Consider the following 19,824-nt stretch of genomic DNA (forward strand, 5'->3'; position numbering starts at 1 on the left):
CGCATAGAAAAAAGTCAAGAGGTAGGAAAGCGTCAGGGTGAAATGCTGCTGTACATTTACTCAGTGTGACGTTAGTAACGGCAGAAAACAGGGTTGTCCTCTAGATGGCGCATGGACCCTTCAGCACATGTTGATGAATGATGATGATGAGGTGTTTTCAGCCTTCTCTTAATAGTTTAATGTGTAAAGTGAACAAATGTCTCATCTGCTCCTTAACTCAAAACATCAAATAAAACAAGACAAACAAATAAGAATCTCTGAATTTGTGTATTTGGCATCAACAGTAATAATACATAGTAAAAGCTGCAGACGTGAAGTTCTATGACTGTGTACATTGTAGCACGACCTGGCATCAGTAGTGAAGTACAGAGTCTGAGTAAATGTACCGAGTCATGTGTCACCGCAGTTACTGCACACGGTGAAGCAGGAAGCAGAGGTCACGGAGACGCAGCAGCGCAGAAAGAAATCACCGTACTTTATAAAAGCAACGATTGGTGCTGCACGTGGTAACGACCCTGAAACAGCCACTCAAAGCTGCTTCAGGACCCGGGGCCGGAGCCGAACCCGGACTCGGGGCAGACTGCGACAAAGTTCAATATAGCACCAAGACTGTCAGTGGTTTCTGTTCAGTGAGGGCTGAGAGCAGAAAATCAAACTTCTATAAATAGCAAACATTAAAATCGGACCTTCGGAGCGTCTGGGTATTTTTGGCAGAAATAAAATTCACCAGATGCAGAAGTTAGTCTCTTCTTCTCGTGGCGTAAGCTCAGTGTAAACACTTGTTCTGTTACTGCTGGAGAGTGTTTAGACGAAGACGGCGCGACGTGGGTCCGTGTCCGACGGCCGTCGGGGACAAAGGTGCTGGGTTTTCTGGAGTGGAAGCGGGGGACGGAGGGGGCGGCTGCCGGGACGCCTCTAGTCAGAGAACTGGTTGTAGCCGTCGAAGTCCAGCTCGCTGCCGTTGTTGTAGGAGGCCTCGGCCGGGTTGGCGCAGTACTTGGTGTCGTAGACCTGGCGCGGCAGCCCGTACGTGGTCATGCCCTGCTGCGACGCCACCTTGTTCGTGCCCATCTGCAGGGAGATGGTGGTGCTGTCACAGTTCTCCAGCTCCAGCTTCTTGTCGAAGATGTGCCTCCTCGTCCCCGGAGCCGTCATTCCAGCCTGAGCCCACAACAACACGGTCAGAACCCAGAAGCGAGCGCTGGGAGCGCAAACGGGAGCCGCGCGCTCTCCTCACCTGACTGGCGCCTTTGTTGGTTCCCATCTGCAGGCTGATGGTGGACTGGTCCAGGGGGGCGTCCATGCCCATCTTGGCGTCGTACAGATGGCGCCGCGTGCCGTAGGAAGTCATTCCCTTCTGGCTGGCCAGCTTGTTGGTTCCCATCTAGGGCACAGAATCAGGCTGAGCACTCACTGACCACACATCCCAGACTCCCGCTCAGCGCCGCCGCTCTGACCTGCAGCCCGATGATGTTGCGTCCTTCCCTCAGCTTCTCTGGAGCAAAGCGGCGCTGCTGCTTCTCAGCGTACTTCACCCCTAAATCATACTTGGAGTGAAAACCTTTGGATTTGGCCTGAGACAGAAAAGAAAGTTGTGGAAGTGGATAATCAGTAATCTAAGCACCAACAATGAGGTTTTAGGAATGAAAAGGGAGAAAGGAGGAGGAAACAACAGGACAGGTGTCTGGTGTTTATTATAGTAGCATCTGTGTGTGTGTGTGTGTGTGTGTGTGTGTGTGTGTGTGTGTGTGTGTGTAGCTCATGCCTGTATGTAGCAGCGTGTGTGAGTGTGTGTGTGTGTGTGTGTGTGTGTAGCTCATGCTTGTATGTAGCAGCATGTGTGTGTGTGTGTGTGTGTCTGTCTCTGTGTATGTGTGTGTCTGTGTTTGTGTGTGTGTGTAGCTCATGCTTGTATGTAGCAGCATGTGTGTGTGTGTGTGTGTCTGTCTCTGTGTATGTGTGTGTCTGTGTTTGTGTGTGTGTGTAGCTCATGCTTGTATGTAGCAGCATGTGTGTGTGTGTGTGTCTGTCTCTGTGTATGTGTGTGTCTGTGTTTGTGTGTGTGTGTAGCTCATGCTTGTATGTAGCAGCATGTGTGTGTGTGTGTGTGTGTGTGTGTGTAGCTCATGCCTGTATGTAGCAGCGTGTGTGTCTGTCTCTGTGTATGTGTGTGTGTCTGTGTGTGTAGCTCATGCCTGCATGTAGCAGCGTGTGTGTGTGTGTGTAGCTCATGCCTGTATGTAGCAGTGTGTGTGTGTGTGTCTGTGTGTGTGTGTGTGTGTCTGTCTCTGTGTGTGTGTGTGTGTGTGTGTGTGTGTGTAGCTCATGCCTGTATGTAGCAGCGTGTGTGTGTGTGTGTGTGTGTCTGTCTCTGTGTATGTATGTGTGTGGTTGTGTGTGTGTGTGTGTGTGTCTGTGTGTTTGTGTGTGTGTGTGTGTCTGTCTCTGTGTATGTGTGTGTGTGTGTGTGTGTGTGTGTGTGTGTGTGTGTGTGTGTGTGTGTGTGTGTGTGTGTGTGTGTGTGTTCTCACCATTCCGGCCAGAGCGATGAGAGAACACTGGACCTGCGTGTGGTTGACGTTCTCAAACAGGTCGTTGGCCTCAAAGATGTCGTGTGGCTTCAGGCCGTAGTCTGTTATCGCACGGACAAAGTTCCCGATGTTTTCTAGCTGAAAAAAAAGGAGGTTTATCACAAATAAAGTGATTTATGTGTTCTGAGAATCGGATAATAAGGGGTCAGAAAATTGTGAGGCCACATTTGGAACATTCTGCTGATGGTTCTGACAGTAAGTAACAAACCAACGTCTTACCTGGTGCCAGTTCTGGCTGGAGTGGTTGATCTTCCTCACAGAACCAGGCTGGAGAACGTTAATGAGTCTAGAAGGAATTGGACGCACACGTCAGGACACTTCCTGTCACCTTCAACAGGCAGAACCAGGAACAGAACCACTCACTCGCAAAGCACGGCTCCGTCCTTCAGGCTCTCCATGAAGTTCTCCCCGAGCCGCTTGCCGGTCACGTCCTGGATCCACAGCCGCAGCTCCTCCTCCTTCTGGGGGTCGTACTTCCCTGCCAGCTGCCAGCAGAGGTCAGAGGTCACAATATGTGGCACCACCAGGAAGTAAATGGCTCTGACCCATTTCTGTACTTGTGTTTATGAAGAACCTGGACGCAAACTAACTGCAGCTGTCGGACGCGTTTCCATCTTGGCGCACACGTGGTCCTAATACTCGGAATTCTGGCGTGAGGTCCGAGCTGGGCCCCTCCCGCTTTTCCTGAAGGTTCTGCAGATAAGTCTTCCCAGTCTGAGCTCGGCCGCCAACACAAACACGCGTCTCGAGGCTTCCAGTCCATCACACCAAACTTGGGAGAAACGGCTTTCCTCCCCCTCCCATTGGCTGCGCTCAGACTTCTCCCTGCTGCCCTTTTACAGAGTAACTGATGAAGTCCGGCCCGGCCCACAGAATCCACGTGTGGTTCCTGAACACACTGGAGCCCAGTTCAAAAAGAGAGTGTGCGAGTCCCGTGGGTCAGACGGCACCGCTGACCAGAGTTCAGTCTGTTCAGTTTCTACTCAACACAAAAAGCACACAGACCATCAGCAACGCTGGACCCACACGGAACCGCTGACCCAGGACATTTGCATGAGGCCAACCCAGAAGGGAAGTGTCTTCTCTGGTGTCGGGCTGCAGGTTCTTTTGTTTCTGAACCTGAAGCAAAGTGAACCTGCTGAAGAGAACCACTCAAGTTCTTTAAGCAGGTGATCCAGTAAATATGTGCTTTGCTGCTTAGAGACGGCCCGGTTCCTGACCCGACTTCATGAGGTGTACTTAAAATTTTTTTTAAAAAGTATTTACGTGAATGACCCAGCCAAACTCCCGGTGGTACCATACCAAATAGGGCGTAGCTCCACACAGTCGGAACCCGGCTCGACCCGACTTGCAGCCTGACGTTCCTAATAACTGACAGTTCATTTGCAGCAAAGTGTTGGTCCCCGACCCGAGAATGTCACATCTGGACATTAAATCTCCTTGTGTGGCGTTCACAGGTCTGTCTGTGTAAACTCTATAGTGTCTTTGCTGGTGGCTCCTTAAAAGGCGGCTGAGGGTCCTGGAATGACCCTGGATGACCCGTCAACATCGGTACCAGCAGCTCAGGGCTGCAGAGTGAGTTAAATCAGTAAGAACAGGATTTCGAAGCTTTAGTCAGAGAGGCGATAATGACCACGGCGACGATGATGATGATGATGATGATGATGATGATGATGTCTCAGCTCAGCAACACTTCCCGGAAGCTTCAGAACTCGGACGTGGTGCTTCGGACTTAATATGTAAATATTTCTACTGCAGATTTTTACTTCATATGTCTGAGCATACGTACAGAGTACCAGCACCTCTGACCCAGTCACATTATTCACTAACTAGTGGGTCTGGGCTTCTACCATCAGTCCAGAACCAGCAGAGCCAGCACAGCTCATTCCCAACCAACAAGCAGCTCACACCAGAACTTTGTCCATATAAGGACTCCAGTGCGCCCAGTGCTCACATTATAGGAAACCTCCATCACCCCGAACCGGTTGCTACTAAACTGCCTCCGAACCCTTCCTGGAGGACTTACCTTACTCTTGACCTCGGCGGAGAGACCGAAGGCGGGTCCACTCTTGAAATGTGTCGACATCCTGACAGCGGGTCGCGGTTCTGTGTGCGGGCAGCGAGGCAGGAGTCCGGAACCAATCCGCGAGAGCTGCTTTTGCTTTGCTTGGCGTCGCGTCGGGACCTGCGGCTCAGGCGTCTGGACGAACCGGTACCTTCTCAATCTGCTTTAAACGCGTCCCACGCGCCTGCGCGCTGATTGGCCGAGGCACCCGGCCAATCGGAGGGGAGCTCTTCGACCGACGAGTGATGTCATCGCTCAGCTATTAGACGCAGCGAGTGTCACTTTTTCCACCGGGAGCGTTTTCACAGGAAGTTCTTTGATACCTTATTGGAGTAAAGTTACTATAAGAGCTGTTCAGAAAATAATATTACAACCACAAGACACCAACAATCGAAGAGACTGAGTCAGAGAGTTATAATCAGCTGTTAGAGTACAACCTCAAGTGGAAGCTGTGTGAGGGCTCGAACCAGCAGACGGACCCTGTAGAGTCCGTGTTGAAGCCCGGTTTGCACCGTTCTTTGCTGGAGCTTTGTTTTGGAGCGGCCTCCATGCAGCTGTGAGGACTGATGTCAGCTCCCGTTTTACTCCGTCTCCTCGGCTGCAGATGACAAGGAAAGGAATGCAGCCGATGGAGGGGGGTCCCTGGACATCATCACAGGCTCCGAGCCAGAGGATTTGCCTCCAGATGACTCGAACGAACCAAATGATTTTTTTTTTACTATCTCACAAACCATGTTTGAGGAAGGACACATTAATCTCGGCGTTTCTGTCTGTTGTGGACACATTATATTTCACAAACAACTTATTGTCCAATACCCATGTTTATCTCATGGAAGCAAAGTTTTATCATGTCCAAACAAATATTTTCTTGCATTGAGACGCTTTCCTCTTATAATCTAGTATGAACAAAGTGATCAGGCCCAACATCCAGCATCATCATCACGGGGCGGCCGAGCACCACCAGCATTGTTCTGCTGCTAAAACTTCATAGCTGAGCTTCACCAGAGCGAGCAGGAGGATGGAGGTGGAATGGATTAAAGACAGAATAGTGCAGGATTAGAGGCTGTTGTCATGGAGACACACAAAGACTAGCGGACAGCCATCGTTAGTCTGCAACAATACAAAGGTTCATACACAGCTGAGCAGAGCAACCAACAAGATCCAAGACCCAGAATGCACTGCAACATGTGGCAGCTTACTGAGCGTGTTTGTATGAATGTGAACCAAAGGCTGCTTAGAGTCAGATTTGGAAAGCTCCAACATCAAACTGATGCTTCTGTATCAAGAACCACAATCAGTCAGCAGAATCCAATGTGGACTCATCAATGACCTCGGTACCAAGTGACCAGCTGTAGGAGACGAGTTAAAAACGCTGCAGTCTAACAAAGAAAACCTGCTTCACGTTCTACTAACATGACATAAGTCTGAACCAGGACAGAAACACACAGTTTTATAAACACGTCGCACGGACAAGAAGAAGCAGCAGCACAGTTGGAATGTGGACACTTTATTTGGGCATGATGGGAGTCGGGTCGGGCCTGAGCCCACAGAGCCGCTGCAGTAGTGTGTTGTGTAAGAGGCTGAAAATACAAACGGAACTCGTCTCACCCCGAGGACGAGCTGCTTCATCAGGAGGAGCCTCTGCTTCCTTCCTACGGCCCGTTGGACAGTGAGGTAGAGGTGACCTGCACAAGATGACACGCTTCATACAAGTATCATCTGACAGACTGAATGTACCTGCTCCCATCTCAGTGAGCTCACACTAATCCAGAACGGTTTTCAGTAGCTTCCTATTGAATCAACTAACACCATGTAGTCAAAGACAAACTGAGTTCCAGCAGCAGCAGGTGGAGGATGCAGAGTCTCACCAGCGCTCTCTGGAGTCCAGGGGTGGTCAGAGGGTGGAGTGAAGCAGGAAGTGAGAGTGTCACAATAAAAGCTGGGACCTGGCACCAGTCTGCCTGAACAGGGAGGCCAGGATCAGTCCAGGGTCCAATGGAGCACGTCCAGAGGGATTAGCCATCGGCCCGATTCACACTTTCGCTGCTGAGGCGGCGGCGACAGGTCGGTTCCATCTGTTAACAGCAGTTACAAGCTGCTGCCTGTAAAACTGGGCCAGTCTGGATGATTCGCTAGAAACCCACTTAAGCTGATGCTACGACACAGGTGAGGTCCTCAGCTGGAGCGCTGGCTGTGGCAGCCGCAGGAACCTTCAGGCTCCGTTACGTGACCATGTTTGGTAAAGCTGCTCAGGCCCGTCTGGCCGAGCCCCCGGTCCAGTCACTGCACACAGAGGAGGTGCTTTCGATCCCACTGACTGTGGCTCAGTCTCCAGCCTTTCATCTCCTCCTCAGTGGAATCTCGCCAGCAGCGGGTGAAGCGCTGACGAGCTTGTTTACTGCCTGGCAGAGCACAGGGTTTGGCTCCTAGCGACTACATGGAAGCCGGTAATAAATTGAAAGGCAAAAATTAATCAAGGAGGAAACGTTTTAAAGTCAGAATAAAAATGAAACCATGGATCCTTTCATTTTGTCTTCAACTTTATTGAAGAACAACACTTTCAAGTAAGTCTCAGCTCTCAGCACAAGTTACAGGATCATTAGTGGTCAGCGCTGACCCAGACACTGGTGTCGACTGCTTCACATTAAAACCTCCAGAAAACAAGAATCAACAAACTGAATCTCATTAAAAAGAAACAAAGTTTAGTATCAGACATTAAACTGAGATCAAATTTGCCCATTTTTAAATCGTACACGTAGAATCACAAGCTCATTTAATTAGATCGGAAATGGAGCTAACCTGGAAGAGTCGACCTAAAGTACCGATTTGTGAACTCGTCTGTTTTCTCGCGTTTCCATGTAATGATTGTTGAAACGAAGGCAGCGCGCTCCGACCGACGCAACCCGTCAAACGACCATCCACTTCATTTGTAGTGTGGAGAAACAACGTGGACATCTAGAAAATCCCAGAAAGTACAAAAACTCCCAGTTCAACAGCTCACGAAGAACCAGGCGACGTCCTGCAGCGTTGGAGGTGATCGTCCGCTCCGTTTATTTCACAGGTTTACTCTACAACTATTCACAGTTTGAAGTTTGGGAAGCTGAGCCAACCATCGACCACTGGACCTGTAGCTTATATCAAAATATATCCCATCACTTCCTAATGCCACTAAATAACCCAGTGCAACATTCATGGAGACTGCGGGACCCCGGAGGACCAGGAGGCTCCCAGAGGCTTGGCTTTGGATTAAAATACTTGGCCGGATTAATCGTTGTGCAGGCAGATTATAAAAATATATACAGAGTATAGACGTTGTACAGAGAGAATCACGAGGCATTACATTAGAAAGGTCATGCTAATCCAACAAGACTGCATCACATCCACCATGTGTGTAAAGGCACAAGTTACTGTAGCCCCTCCTCAGTGCTGACAGACAGAAATACAGGAGATCACTGAGTGATTGTGCTTTATGCTCCACCACAGCCTCTCTGTGGAACCACACACATTTTACATCAGGACCTTCACAGGACGCAGAGAGAAAAGCTCCTCAGCTCTGCAGGATCCACGACCCACATTAGGTCTCAGGTGATGATCAGGGAAGACAGGACACTATGGATCTGCTCGATTTATGCATGTTTTCAACTGAGATGAAACCCTTCCTCCGACGTCCACTGAGCTTTACTCATACAGGCCTGCTAGCATCTGTCTGTCGTCTTGTATCTCTGTCTGTCATGATACCATGTCTGTGGTTATTAGCGACTAGAATGGATGAATCTGTAAAAAAAGGTGCAGCCACAGGCGGTGGAGACGATAAGTGAGCTGCTCATACAGCACATGCTGCTGGAGGTCCACATGCAGGGAAAGGAATCAAGAAACATGCATTCACACCAAGACGCTGTCAGCTTTAGACTGATGCAAGTCATACTTAGATGAGCTATCTACACTATTCACTAAGGCATCGCATAGATGTGTCAGTCGAACCGTGCCGTGGTTCGATCTCATGCGGATTCACGGATCGGGAAAATGTCGCATCGCTTACATTCTGCAAGAGGAGGAGTGGCGCCCTGTGACTAGAAGGGCACACGTTAGCATGCTACGCTACACATCCACAGACAGACGAGGAGTCTCCTCCTCCTTCGCTAGCGACGTGGACATGTAACGGTCTCCTGCGCTTTCACTGCAGGCAGCAGGAGGGACACAACTGACGCAGCGACGCGGTCAAAGGCTGAAATAAGAAATAAGACGATGAAGTGACGGCGGTCTGATGGCGTCTGTAAGGCCGGGTGAGGTAGAACAAAACCAAAGGTTCCAGCTGGACAGCCTGGCCGGTCCAGTGAGGCAGAGGGTTGGATGAGGACGACATGAAGTGACACGTTGGAGCTTCACAGGACAAACACCAAGAGGCGAGAAGCCGTGTGCTGGGAGGAGCTGAGGGTCCGTCCTCTGTCCTGCTGCATATCGTCAGTGTCAGGAGCTGGGAGGGGCATGGCTGGTGATACAGACAGGAGGCCACAGCAGGTGAGTCTGTAGAAGAGGCATTATGGTGGTTTGCTGTCTCTTTGAGGTCTGATGAGTTTAAGACCAGAGCCCTATAGTTTCAAACACTGTGTGGGTGTGACGGTGGAAGGGCCAGAGTCTGAGTGACAGGAGACAACCAGGAGTGGGGGGGGGGGGGGGGGGGGTCTTGAGAGAGATGGGGGCGTCATCCTCCACTCTTATTGCTTTCCTGTCTTTCACAGGCACTTCAGAGGACGGGGCTATGGGGGGTGAAAGCGGCTGGAGCCCGGTCCAGCTGACGGACTGGTGCGAGGGTCCTCCTCTCCTCCCTGTGGGTCCACGATGCTTGGTTCTGGCCGGTGTCAGTCCGTGTGGCTGTTTGCGTGCTCCTCCGCTCCCTCCTTCACCTTGCGTCCTCCTCTGCCCGTCAGGACCTTGTAGCAGCCGCGGGCGATCTTGTACATCCACACGGTGTTCAGGATGTCCAGCGCGATGCAGGACGTGATCCAGGCCACCTGTGCCCCGAGGCCCAGCCGCTCGAAGTCCGGCGTGCCGAACGTGGCCAGCACGCTGGCCCAGTAGGACGGCATGACAGCTATACGCACCAGGAAGAAGACCATCGCCATGACGACCCCATTCAGAACCACCAGCCGGTGTGAGCGCGGGTACTTTAATGCCTCAAAGAACCACCTGAGAGGAGCAGACGAGGGTCAGAGCTCGGCTGCGTCTCCACCTACAAGTGCTTTAATGCAACTCTCACCTCTGGTTCACGAACGGAGTGGAAAGCTCCGAGATCAGACGAAAGTTGGCGAAGTAGGGAAGAACTCCGCGTGTCTGCAACAACACAGGCAGGTGTGAATGACTCAGAACCAGCTGTCAGCAGCAAGTCCAACAGACGGCACGGGTTCTCACCAGCACATATCCGTAAGCGTACAGCGCCGCCAAGTGGTGGCAAACAAAGAAGCCGTCTCCCATGGCGCTCCAGTTACAGGCCAGCAGCACCAGGTCTGCAACACACACAGGTTAGTGAGGCCGGGGCGGCGGCGGCGAGCTGCGGCAAACGCCAACTCACCGTACAGCAGGTACCCACAGGTGATGGCCACGTTGAGCTTGACCAGACTCGGGTCACCCCTGTGAACAGAACACACCGGTGAGGTCCACACGGGTCGGCTCGGTCGCCAATGACAGAACCAAACAACGTCATCGGCCCGATCCACCTGAGGCTCCACCCTTCAAACTGTCGGCTCCTGAGGCGTCGCTGAGGGGTGCTGCCTTTCAGAATAAAGTTCTCTTTAGACACAGACAAAACGCTAATGAGCTTCTTGGAGCTTTGGGCTCAAAAGGAGGAAAACCTGATAATTAACCAGCAGCAACATGTCAGTCAGTCAGTAGAGTCCACTGACCTGCGGTGTTACGTGTCCTGCCAGGAAACCGGACCCCACAGCACAAGTGACCTCCAACGATACCACAACAGAACACGAGGGTGAAACCACTAAAGGTCAAGCACCAGATACTGTGTCTGTTCTGGCGCTGTATCACTTCACTGCTGGGCTTAGATGAGCAATAATGCGATAGAGTCCAAAGGCTTCCTGCTAATCACGTCACACGACCCGGCTTCACATAATTAAATGTACAGTGGAGCCGCAACCCCAGCGTGTATCACGAACCGAGTTGAAAACTTAATGAAACGCTGATCCGGACTCGTCTGGACCCAGTGGCTGGACCCGAATGGACCAGGCCCTTTTCAGTGCTCGACTTAGACCCAGGACCACATGAAATTGTCTCTCCACTTCCACAACAGGACACACACTTGATGACTGGATCGTTTGGGTCATAAAGGCTTTAAACCAGAACCAATGAGCTCATAATCTCCAACAAACAGCTGCTCCTGAACAGATGAGTCAGGAGGCTGCTTCAGTCCAGATAAAAGGCAGCGCCGACACCCGCCCCACCTCAAGCCAGTGCCTGGCTCTGAGAAGGCTGCACACAGAACTGAGCACGCAGAGAAGAACCACCTGAACCCGGCGCCGCTGAGGGGAAGGGGACAATGAGAACGAGGGAAGAGCAGAGGAAGCGAAACGTACGGAGGAGGAAGTGATGACAGACGGGAAAGTTCTAAATGGAGCCGGGTCGTTTCAATCAGAGGCCTTGAATGTAATAGGCCTCATCTACAGGCTTGTTTCGGTTCCTCTTACCAAACCGGGTTGGCGTTGACCACGTCATCAAACCACAGGATGTAGAGGCAGAACAGGCCCACGATCAGCGCGTGCACCGTCGACACCAGCCTGCAGGAAACGAGATGACAGTGAGCACAGAACAACATGACCCGGTTCTGGTCTGCTCTGCAGTGATGTGTGATGATCATCTCCAGTTCAGTGGAATAAACAGAACCACGGGGATCCACCAATGATCTGAGGACAGTGCTTTTATTTCCTACTTTTTAGGAAAGAGCAGATCTTTGTGTCAGAGATGTGGACCAGAACCAACATTAGAGGCAGCTGTAACTACATCTACTTGTCCTGTGTCCATCTGAGTTGGACCCGTTTGACCTTGACATCTAAAGTGGATCCTGGTCCACCTCTCTCCTGCAAGCTGCAGCTGCCCGGCTGGGCTGAGCCGAGCCCTGATCAGTACAGGGCCGATCTCGGACCCACTCTCTCCCTGATGGTTTGCACTCGAGCTGTGGTTACATAAACTGTTACGCAACTTTCAGCAGCAGGCGTTTGACTCCCACCTTAAATATGGAGGCGGTCCGAGTGAGTGCACTCTGACCCTGAGGCCTCACTTCGGACCTGAACCGCTCTTAGACGAGTCGGCCCGAGGCAGGTCATTAAAGCTGGCAGGACGTGATCCAGGAAGGAAGCTGGAAGCTGCAGGGACGGAGGGCTGGCGGCTTCCTGTTCTCAGGTTACAGCTGCAGGTGAACGTGTGTGTACCGGTTCCCTACAGAGTCACAGTCTCCTGGGCCAGAACCAGCTGATGACTTCATCAACTTGGAGCGAGCTCTCTCGGTTCGGTTCGGTTTTAATTCACCAAGACCAAGGCCTTTTAGTCAATTCCACCTTAAGTGCAGTCAGTTGATTGGCAGCCTGACGTCTTGTCACAGAATAACCAACCAAGCTGCCAGTGCTCCATAGTGTGTGCTTGTTTAGACAATGCTAGCTTAAAGACCTGCAGCCATAATACAGTGACAGCATGGAGCTTGAGGACGCACCTGGAGTTCCACTCTGTGAGCTTGGTGGGCGGCAGCTGTCCGTAACCCACGATGCTGGAGGAAAGACGGGGGCTGGCCACCGAGAACAGGAGCTGGAAACCCACGAAGCTGCCGGCCACCACGGCCAACTCTCTGGTGTCCATCACTCACCTAAACGCAGCAGGCAGACAGACAGGTTCACTGGAGCCGCTGTCCGAAAAGGCAGACAGACAGACAGGTTCACTGGAGCCGCTGTCAGACAAACAGGCAGACAGACAGACAGACAGGTTCACTGGAGCCGCTGTCAGACAAACAGGCAGGTTCACTTGAGCTGCTGTCAGACAGACAGGCGGACGGAAAGACAGACATACAGACAGGTTCATTGGAGCCGCTGTTAGACAAACAGGCAGACAGACAGACAGACAGGTTCACTGGAGCTGCTGTCAGACAGACAGACAGACAGGTTCACTGGAGCCGCTGTCAGACAGACAGGCAGGTTCACTTGAGCTGCTGTCAGACAGACAGGCGGACAGACAGGTTCACTGGAGCCGCTGTCAGACAGACAGGCAGGTTCACTTGAGCTGCTGTCAGACAGACAGGTGGACGGACGGACGGACGGACGGACGGACGGACGGACGGACGGACAGACAGACAGACAGACAGACAGACAGACAGACAGACAGACAGACAGGTTCACTGGAGCCGCTGTCAGACAGACAGGCAGACCGACAGACAGGTTCACTGGAGCCGCTGTCTGACAGACAGACAGACCGACAGACAGGTTCACTGGAGCCGCTGTCTGACAGACAGACAGGTTCACTGGAGCCGCTGTCTGACAGACAGACAGGTTCACTGGAGCCGCTGTCTGACAGACAGGCGGACAGACAGGTTCACTGGAGCCGCTGTCAGACAGACAGACAGACAGACAGACAGACAGACAGACAGACAGGTTCACTGGAGCCGCTGTCAGACAGACAGGCAGGTTCACTTGAGCTGCTGTCAGACAGACAGGTGGACGGACAGACAGACAGGTTCACTGGAGCCGCTGTCAGACAGACAGACAGACAGGTTCACTTTAGCCACTGTCAGACAGACAGGCAGACAGACAGGCAGGCAGACAGACAGACAGGTTCACTGGAGCCGCTGTCTGACAGACAGACAGACAGGTTCACTGGAGCCGCTGTCAGACAGACAGGCAGGTTCACTGGAGCCGCTGTCTGACAGACAGACAGGTTCACTGGAGCCGCTGTCTGACAGACAGACAGACAGGCAGACAGATTCACTGGAGCTGCTGTCAGACAGACAGACAGACAGACAGACAGGTTCACTGGAGCCGCTGTCTGACAGACAGGCAGGTTCACTTGAGCTGCTGTCAGACAGACAGGTGGACGGACAGACAGACAGACAGACAGACAGACAGACAGACAGACAGACAGACAGACAGACAGACAGGTTCACTGGAGCCGCTGTCAGACAGACAGGCAGACCGACAGACAGGTTCACTGGAGCCGCTGTCTGACAGACAGACAGGTTCACTGGAGCCGCTGTCTGACAGACAGGCGGACAGACAGGTTCACTGGAGCCGCTGTCAGACAGACAGACAGACAGACAGACAGGTTCACTGGAGCCGCTGTCAGACAGACAGACAGACAGACAGACAGGTTCACTGGAGCCGCTGTCAGACAGACAGGCAGGTTCACTTGAGCTGCTGTCAGACAGACAGGTGGACGGACAGACAGACAGGTTCACTGGAGCCGCTGTCAGACAGACAGACAGGTTCACTTTAGCCACTGTCAGACAGACAGGCAGACAGACAGGCAGGCAGGCAGGCAGACAGACAGACAGGTTCACTGGAGCCGCTGTCAGACAGACAGACAGGTTCACTGGAGCCGCTGTCAGACAGACAGACAGGTTCACTGGAGCCGCTGTCTGACAGACAGACAGACAGGCAGACAGATTCACTGGAGCCGCTGTCTGACAGACAGACAGACAGACAGGCAGGTTCACTTGAGCTGCTGTCAGACAGACAGGCGGACAGACAGGTTCACTGGAGCCGCTGTCAGACAGACAGGCAGGTTCACTTGAGCTGCTGTCAGACAGACAGGTGGACGGACAGACAGACAGACAGACAGACAGACAGACAGGTTCACTGGAGCCGCTGTCAGACAGACAGGCAGACCGACAGACAGGTTCACTGGAGCCGCTGTCTGACAGACAGACAGGTTCACTGGAGCCGCTGTCTGACAGACAGGCGGACAGACAGGTTCACTGGAGCCGCTGTCAGACAGACAGACAGACAGACAGACAGGTTCACTGGAGCCGCTGTCAGACAGACAGGCAGGTTCACTTGAGCTGCTGTCAGACAGACAGGTGGACGGACAGACAGACAGGTTCACTGGAGCCGCTGTCAGACAGACAGACAGGTTCACTTTAGCCACTGTCAGACAGACAGGCAGACAGACAGGCAGGCAGGCAGGCAGACAGACAGACAGGTTCACTGGAGCCGCTGTCTGACAGACAGACAGGTTCACTGGAGCCGCTGTCTGACAGACAGACAGACAGGCAGACAGATTCACTGGAGCTGCTGTCAGACAGACAGGCAGACCGACAGACAGGTTCACTGGAGCCGCTGTCAGACAGACAGGCAGACCGACAGACAGGTTCACTGGAGCCGCTGTCAGACAGACAGGCAGGTTCACTTGAGCTGCTGTCAGACAGACAGGTGGACGGACAGACAGACAGGTTCACTGGAGCCGCTGTCAGACAGACAGACAGGTTCACTTTAGCCACTGTCAGACAGACAGGCAGACAGACAGGCAGGCAGGCAGGCAGACAGACAGACAGGTTCACTGGAGCCGCTGTCTGACAGACAGACAGGTTCACTGGAGCCGCTGTCAGACAGACAGACAGGTTCACTGGAGCCGCTGTCAGACAGACAGACAGACAGGCAGACAGATTCACTGGAGCTGCTGTCAGACAGACAGACAGACAGACAGACAGGTTCACTGGAGCCGCTGTCAGACAGACAGGCAGACTAAGCTGGCGCCGAGGACGGAACGAGGAACAGAATGGAGCAGAGACGGTGCTACGAAGGCTCCATTACTATGGAGGATTACAGCAGCACCAAAGATCCGCCAGAAGACAAAGACTCAGGAAAAACACAAAACAGGAGCGGTGCGGTGTGTGACTGCAGAACTGTGTATCTGACAGGCACTGGGTCGGGACCAGCTCAAACTAACCAGAGCACAGACGTGTTCACCTGGACTCGGGTCAACCGCTCGGGCACGTGGTTTGACCGGGTTCTGGCCTTCAGCTACAGCACTTCAACTCTGCCTCTGCAGCCGGTTCTTCTCAGTCTGACGGGACGTGCGTCCAGAGAGCCCACAGCAGACTCTGGACTCGGCCTGATCCTCATTATCCTTTAGAAACGCTGCAGTTGCGACACCGGACTCTGAACCCAGATTGAAACGCAAGTGACGCAAGCTGCTGAAGCCACTTATTTATGTTGAGCTGCTGCCGGTTCTACCGATTAGCACTCAAAGTGAGCCTCGTGTGACTGGCCTCCAGAAAAGCCCATTGTCGTGCAGTTAGTTACAAAACGCAGCCACACAAAGCATCTTAGGCTCACAGACCCTGGATCAGCCGCCACGGTGGGCCACACGTGTGGCTGTGATGCTGTGGAACCCAGCGGCCTCTGACCCACAGCCGCTCTGCATTATTCATGGCGTCGTCGCCGCTCAGGCGGCTCCCCGCTCCCCGGGGGAACCGCTCACTGCGGCTGTCAGCCCGGACAGGCCGCTCCTCCGCCGTCCACGTCTGACCTTGGGCGGCTGGACTTTGTGCTGCCGTCAGCAAACCGCGATCCAACATGACACCCCGGTTCCGGTGAAACCCGAGGCAGGCGCTGTGTACCGCATTGCTACAGCGGGCGGCAGCTTCACGCCACCACAGTCTAGGGCCCGGTCCAGTAATGACACGAATACTGATCAGGAGCCGCTGCCTCCACACGCACACGTGCGCGCGCGCGCACACACACACACACACACACACACACACACACACACACACACACACACACACACACACACACACACACGGCTCCGGGATCCGGAGCTTTGTGCACAATAGGACGCGCGGCACCGACTACCTTTAAGGAACGGTGTCGCTGCAGAGCGAAGCACCGCGGGCGGTTCTGGCATCAGACAGCGCCAGGCGAACAGGCAGCCGAGCCGAGCCGAGCCGAGCCGAGTCCGGAGAGGAGCCGAGGGACCGACGTACGGCCGCGGTCCCGGCTTTGCCTGCAGAAAACACGGAGCAGCAGATGGACCGTACCTGTTCCGCGTAGGTCCGACTCCTCCGCTGCGGCTAGCAGCTCGGCTAACCCGACGCAGCCCGCTGGTTCCGCCCGGGCCCCCCTCCTGGGGAAGACTGAAGAACAGCTCCGCCGCTACGCAGACAAAGCCGCGTCGGAACACGCATCACAGCTCGGACGCGCACGGCTCTGGTCCCCGCCCGCCTCCCGCGCTACCACGCGGTTCCACGCGGTTCCACTGCCCGACCAACACCAAACTTTGGACTCGCTCTAATTCGGCGTTGACAGTGAAGGACCGAGGTGACGTCGCCACGCAGCCGGCTCCGCCTGCGCACGCCCCCGGCTCCGGCTCCGGCTACACCCCCAGACAAAGAGCGCGCACGGGCAGGAGGGCCGGGCCGGGCCGGGCCGGGCCGGGCCGGTGTTGGTTCGGTCTACCGATGAATCTGCTTCCACCGGCGGATCATCGCAACCATTTCACGTCTAATATTCAGATTCCGAACTCACGAAGTCTCTGCTATTCTGACTCCGTTGTTTTCTCACTTAAATGGTTGAAAAACACGCGGCTCCGAGTCCAACGAACGCACAACAGAACCCCAGGCGGTAGATTACCCCGTCGACAGCTGTCATCGAACTTTACACGGTGGAAACGGGTGACGTAGAGCTGGTTCAAGCCATCAGACAGACAGGTTCTGCTCCAGTGGTTCCTGTTTGGGCCCTTTGTTGATGATAACTTCGTTCAGGTGGAACCTCGGTGAAGGAAGGAACTGTCCCGAGTCTGTGTTAATGATTGTACTGAACCCGTTTTACCTGAATGCTGCAGCAGTGGGAGCCTCAACCAGTCACACAGACTTCGGAACGTGTTCACCTGGGTCTAAACAGGTGGAACACGTCACCTGACGCTAAGCTCCACAGTCAGAGATGATGGTTCTGGTTCAGACGATCTCCGTCCCGTCACTGAGTCGTGTCTGCTTTGTGTCTCTGACACAGACCAGAGATGACTCTATTAACTGTGTCAAGGGTGAATCATCCTTTGGTTTGTTGTTACATTGTTGGAAAGACCCACTCAGTGGACTTGACACCAGGTGGAGCCAGAACCCAGCTGAACCAGGCCCAGTGGGTCAATCACAACCTGAAAGCACAGAATGAGTTTATGATTTGATCCAATTCAAATGTAGAGAATTAGATTTGAGCATGAAGCTCGTCTTCCGGACTCAATGAAGGAAACAGAACCAGCTTCACGCGCCGTAGCAGTGCAGATAGCCTTTCATTCCTGCTGTGCTCATCAGAACCTCTGGGCTGACTGGTACATGAAGCTGGTTCTGCTCAGCCATGGGGCCAACATCCTGGTGTTGCTCGTCCCGCTGCAGCCAGGAAGCAGAACCAGCAACTGCAGCCAGAACCTGAAACTAATGCAGAACCTGTTGGACTCACTGGGTTTTTCTGCTGTTACCTACTGGTCCTAGTAGTTCATTTACTGCTGATGAGTTCTGGACCGTGGCACAGTACTAGTGCAGCTGTGAGCACCTCTCTCCTATTTAGCTGATGTTATTAATAAAGTACAAAGTGTTCCTCAACTCTTCATTTGAATTCACCAAGTACCTGTGTGTCTTTGCACATTTAAAGCTGTTTGTTATTGTTATTTGTCCTGTTTCTGTGTGTTGTTCTGGTGGTTGTCTACCCCTGCTGCAGAATAAAGAATTTCCCCTTGGTGAGATGAATAACGTCATATCCTATCCTGAACGCTAACGTGAAAGTACCCAACCAAGCAGGTCAAATGTGGTTGCCAATCACCTCACATTCTGTAGCAACTGTTTCCTAGGCAACGGAGAGATCTGGTTGCCAGGCACCAGGAGCAATGCATGTGATCGCTGCTTATTTATTTAATTCTATCTTTATCTATTTGCACATTCTAACTTTGTCACACACACACACACACACACACACACACACACACACACGTAAACGTGTGCTGCTGATGACACCAGTGAATGCAACCAAATGGACTGACCCATCGAGGGGAAACCGGTGAATGCACCATGCCCGTCCACTGTGTGAGGGAGACGGGGGGGGCAGAGACGAGGTCAGCTCACATGTAAGACGCCGGTTTGTCGCAGCCTGAGAAAAAAGATTAGTCAAACACTGGTGATGTGAGTACGAGGCAGTGTTGGCAAGGACTGGTGCTACAGTACTGCATGCACACGGTAAAAAACAGTACAGAGCCACATTCTGCTGAGAACAAAAACCAAAAACATGTTTCATGTTCCCCAGAGGGTGAACCCGACTGCTGCAGAAACCTGCCACGGCTGAAGACAAACCCTCTCCAGGTACCAGGTGGGAGGTGCTGAACCCTGTGATGGCTGGAGCAGACCTCCCTAATGGGGCCCCATCCCACAGGCAGCCCAGCGCCTCCTCCAGAGTGGAGGTGGAGAGAGAAGCGTGTGGAGTTTAGCACTGATGCGAACATCTTTCTGCTAGTGAAGGAGTTCAAAGGAGGACGGAGGACAACACACAGAACAAAGCAAACCCATCCAGAGCACACACACACACTCCTTGTCTCTGAGCACGTTAGTTTGACTAAATCAACAACGATTAACGAGTAAATAACCTGAATGTTCTTCAGTGTCTGTTTCAGCACCCGACTCCTCCTGCTGCTGTCTTTTCTTTCAGTTTTATCATTTTATTAACGCGTTTCCTCCGGTTCCGGCTCGTCTGGGTATTGGATTTGCTCTTATTTAGCAAACCACTGGAGCGGGTCTGGCTGCTGGACCTTCTGTCCTGTGGCTCTGGTTGGATTCCTGCAGTCACTCTGATGAGGGCGTCAGTCCACGCCATGAAGACTCGCAGCTCAAAAGGTGTGTGATGCTCGTTTACTTGCTGCAGAGGCCCAGAGGATGCTGGGAACAGGGTGGGAGGATCACACCTCATCACACAGAAGTGCTGCACATGATGATGATGATGGCTTCTGCTCAGCTACGCGTATTCTCAAGCAATAACATCGACATCTGTATTATCAACCCAAGAATACCCGTGGTCGAGACAGGAGCAGACGCTCGCACCACCGCCCCCCTCCAGCAGGAGGCGCTGGAGGGAAGGGTGGTCCTGCAAGAGAAGACACAGTCATTTAAACAGGTCATGAACGGCTACAGTAAAAGTTAGCCGAGTG

General features: G+C 53.0%; 2 protein-coding genes across 7 annotated transcripts; both read right to left on the reverse strand.

The window, feature by feature from the left end:
* Window positions 1-248: 248 nt before the first annotated feature.
* Window positions 249-7,044, reverse strand: cnn1b (calponin 1, basic, smooth muscle, b). Its single transcript, XM_029158748.3, has 7 exons — window positions 4,618-7,044; window positions 2,955-3,076; window positions 2,811-2,877; window positions 2,532-2,669; window positions 1,458-1,574; window positions 1,238-1,384; window positions 249-1,161 (listed from the first exon to the last, which is right to left on the reverse strand). Exons 1-7 carry the CDS (start codon window positions 4,675-4,677, stop codon window positions 916-918), a joined length of 897 nt encoding a protein of 298 aa, XP_029014581.1. The 5' UTR covers window positions 4,678-7,044; the 3' UTR covers window positions 249-915.
* Window positions 7,045-7,178: 134 nt separating this feature from the next.
* Window positions 7,179-19,824, reverse strand: tlcd4b (TLC domain containing 4b). 6 transcript variants are annotated; one of them, XM_041071851.2, is made up of 7 exons: window positions 18,670-19,824; window positions 12,368-12,517; window positions 11,349-11,438; window positions 10,226-10,284; window positions 10,066-10,160; window positions 9,914-9,987; window positions 7,179-9,843 (listed from the first exon to the last, which is right to left on the reverse strand). In XM_041071851.2, exons 2-7 carry the CDS (start codon window positions 12,508-12,510, stop codon window positions 9,516-9,518), a joined length of 789 nt encoding a protein of 262 aa, XP_040927785.1. In that variant the 5' UTR covers window positions 12,511-12,517; window positions 18,670-19,824; the 3' UTR covers window positions 7,179-9,515. The 6 variants fall into 6 exon arrangements, with proteins under 6 accessions (XP_040927785.1, XP_029014609.1, XP_029014607.1 ...); XM_029158776.3 differs by lacking the exon at window positions 18,670-19,824 and adding an exon at window positions 17,469-18,586; XM_029158774.3 differs by lacking the exon at window positions 18,670-19,824 and adding an exon at window positions 17,271-18,586.

The sequence above is a fragment of the Betta splendens genome, chromosome 8 (genome assembly GCF_900634795.4).
Source record: "Betta splendens chromosome 8, fBetSpl5.4, whole genome shotgun sequence".
Taxonomy (NCBI): Eukaryota; Metazoa; Chordata; class Actinopteri; order Anabantiformes; family Osphronemidae; genus Betta; species Betta splendens.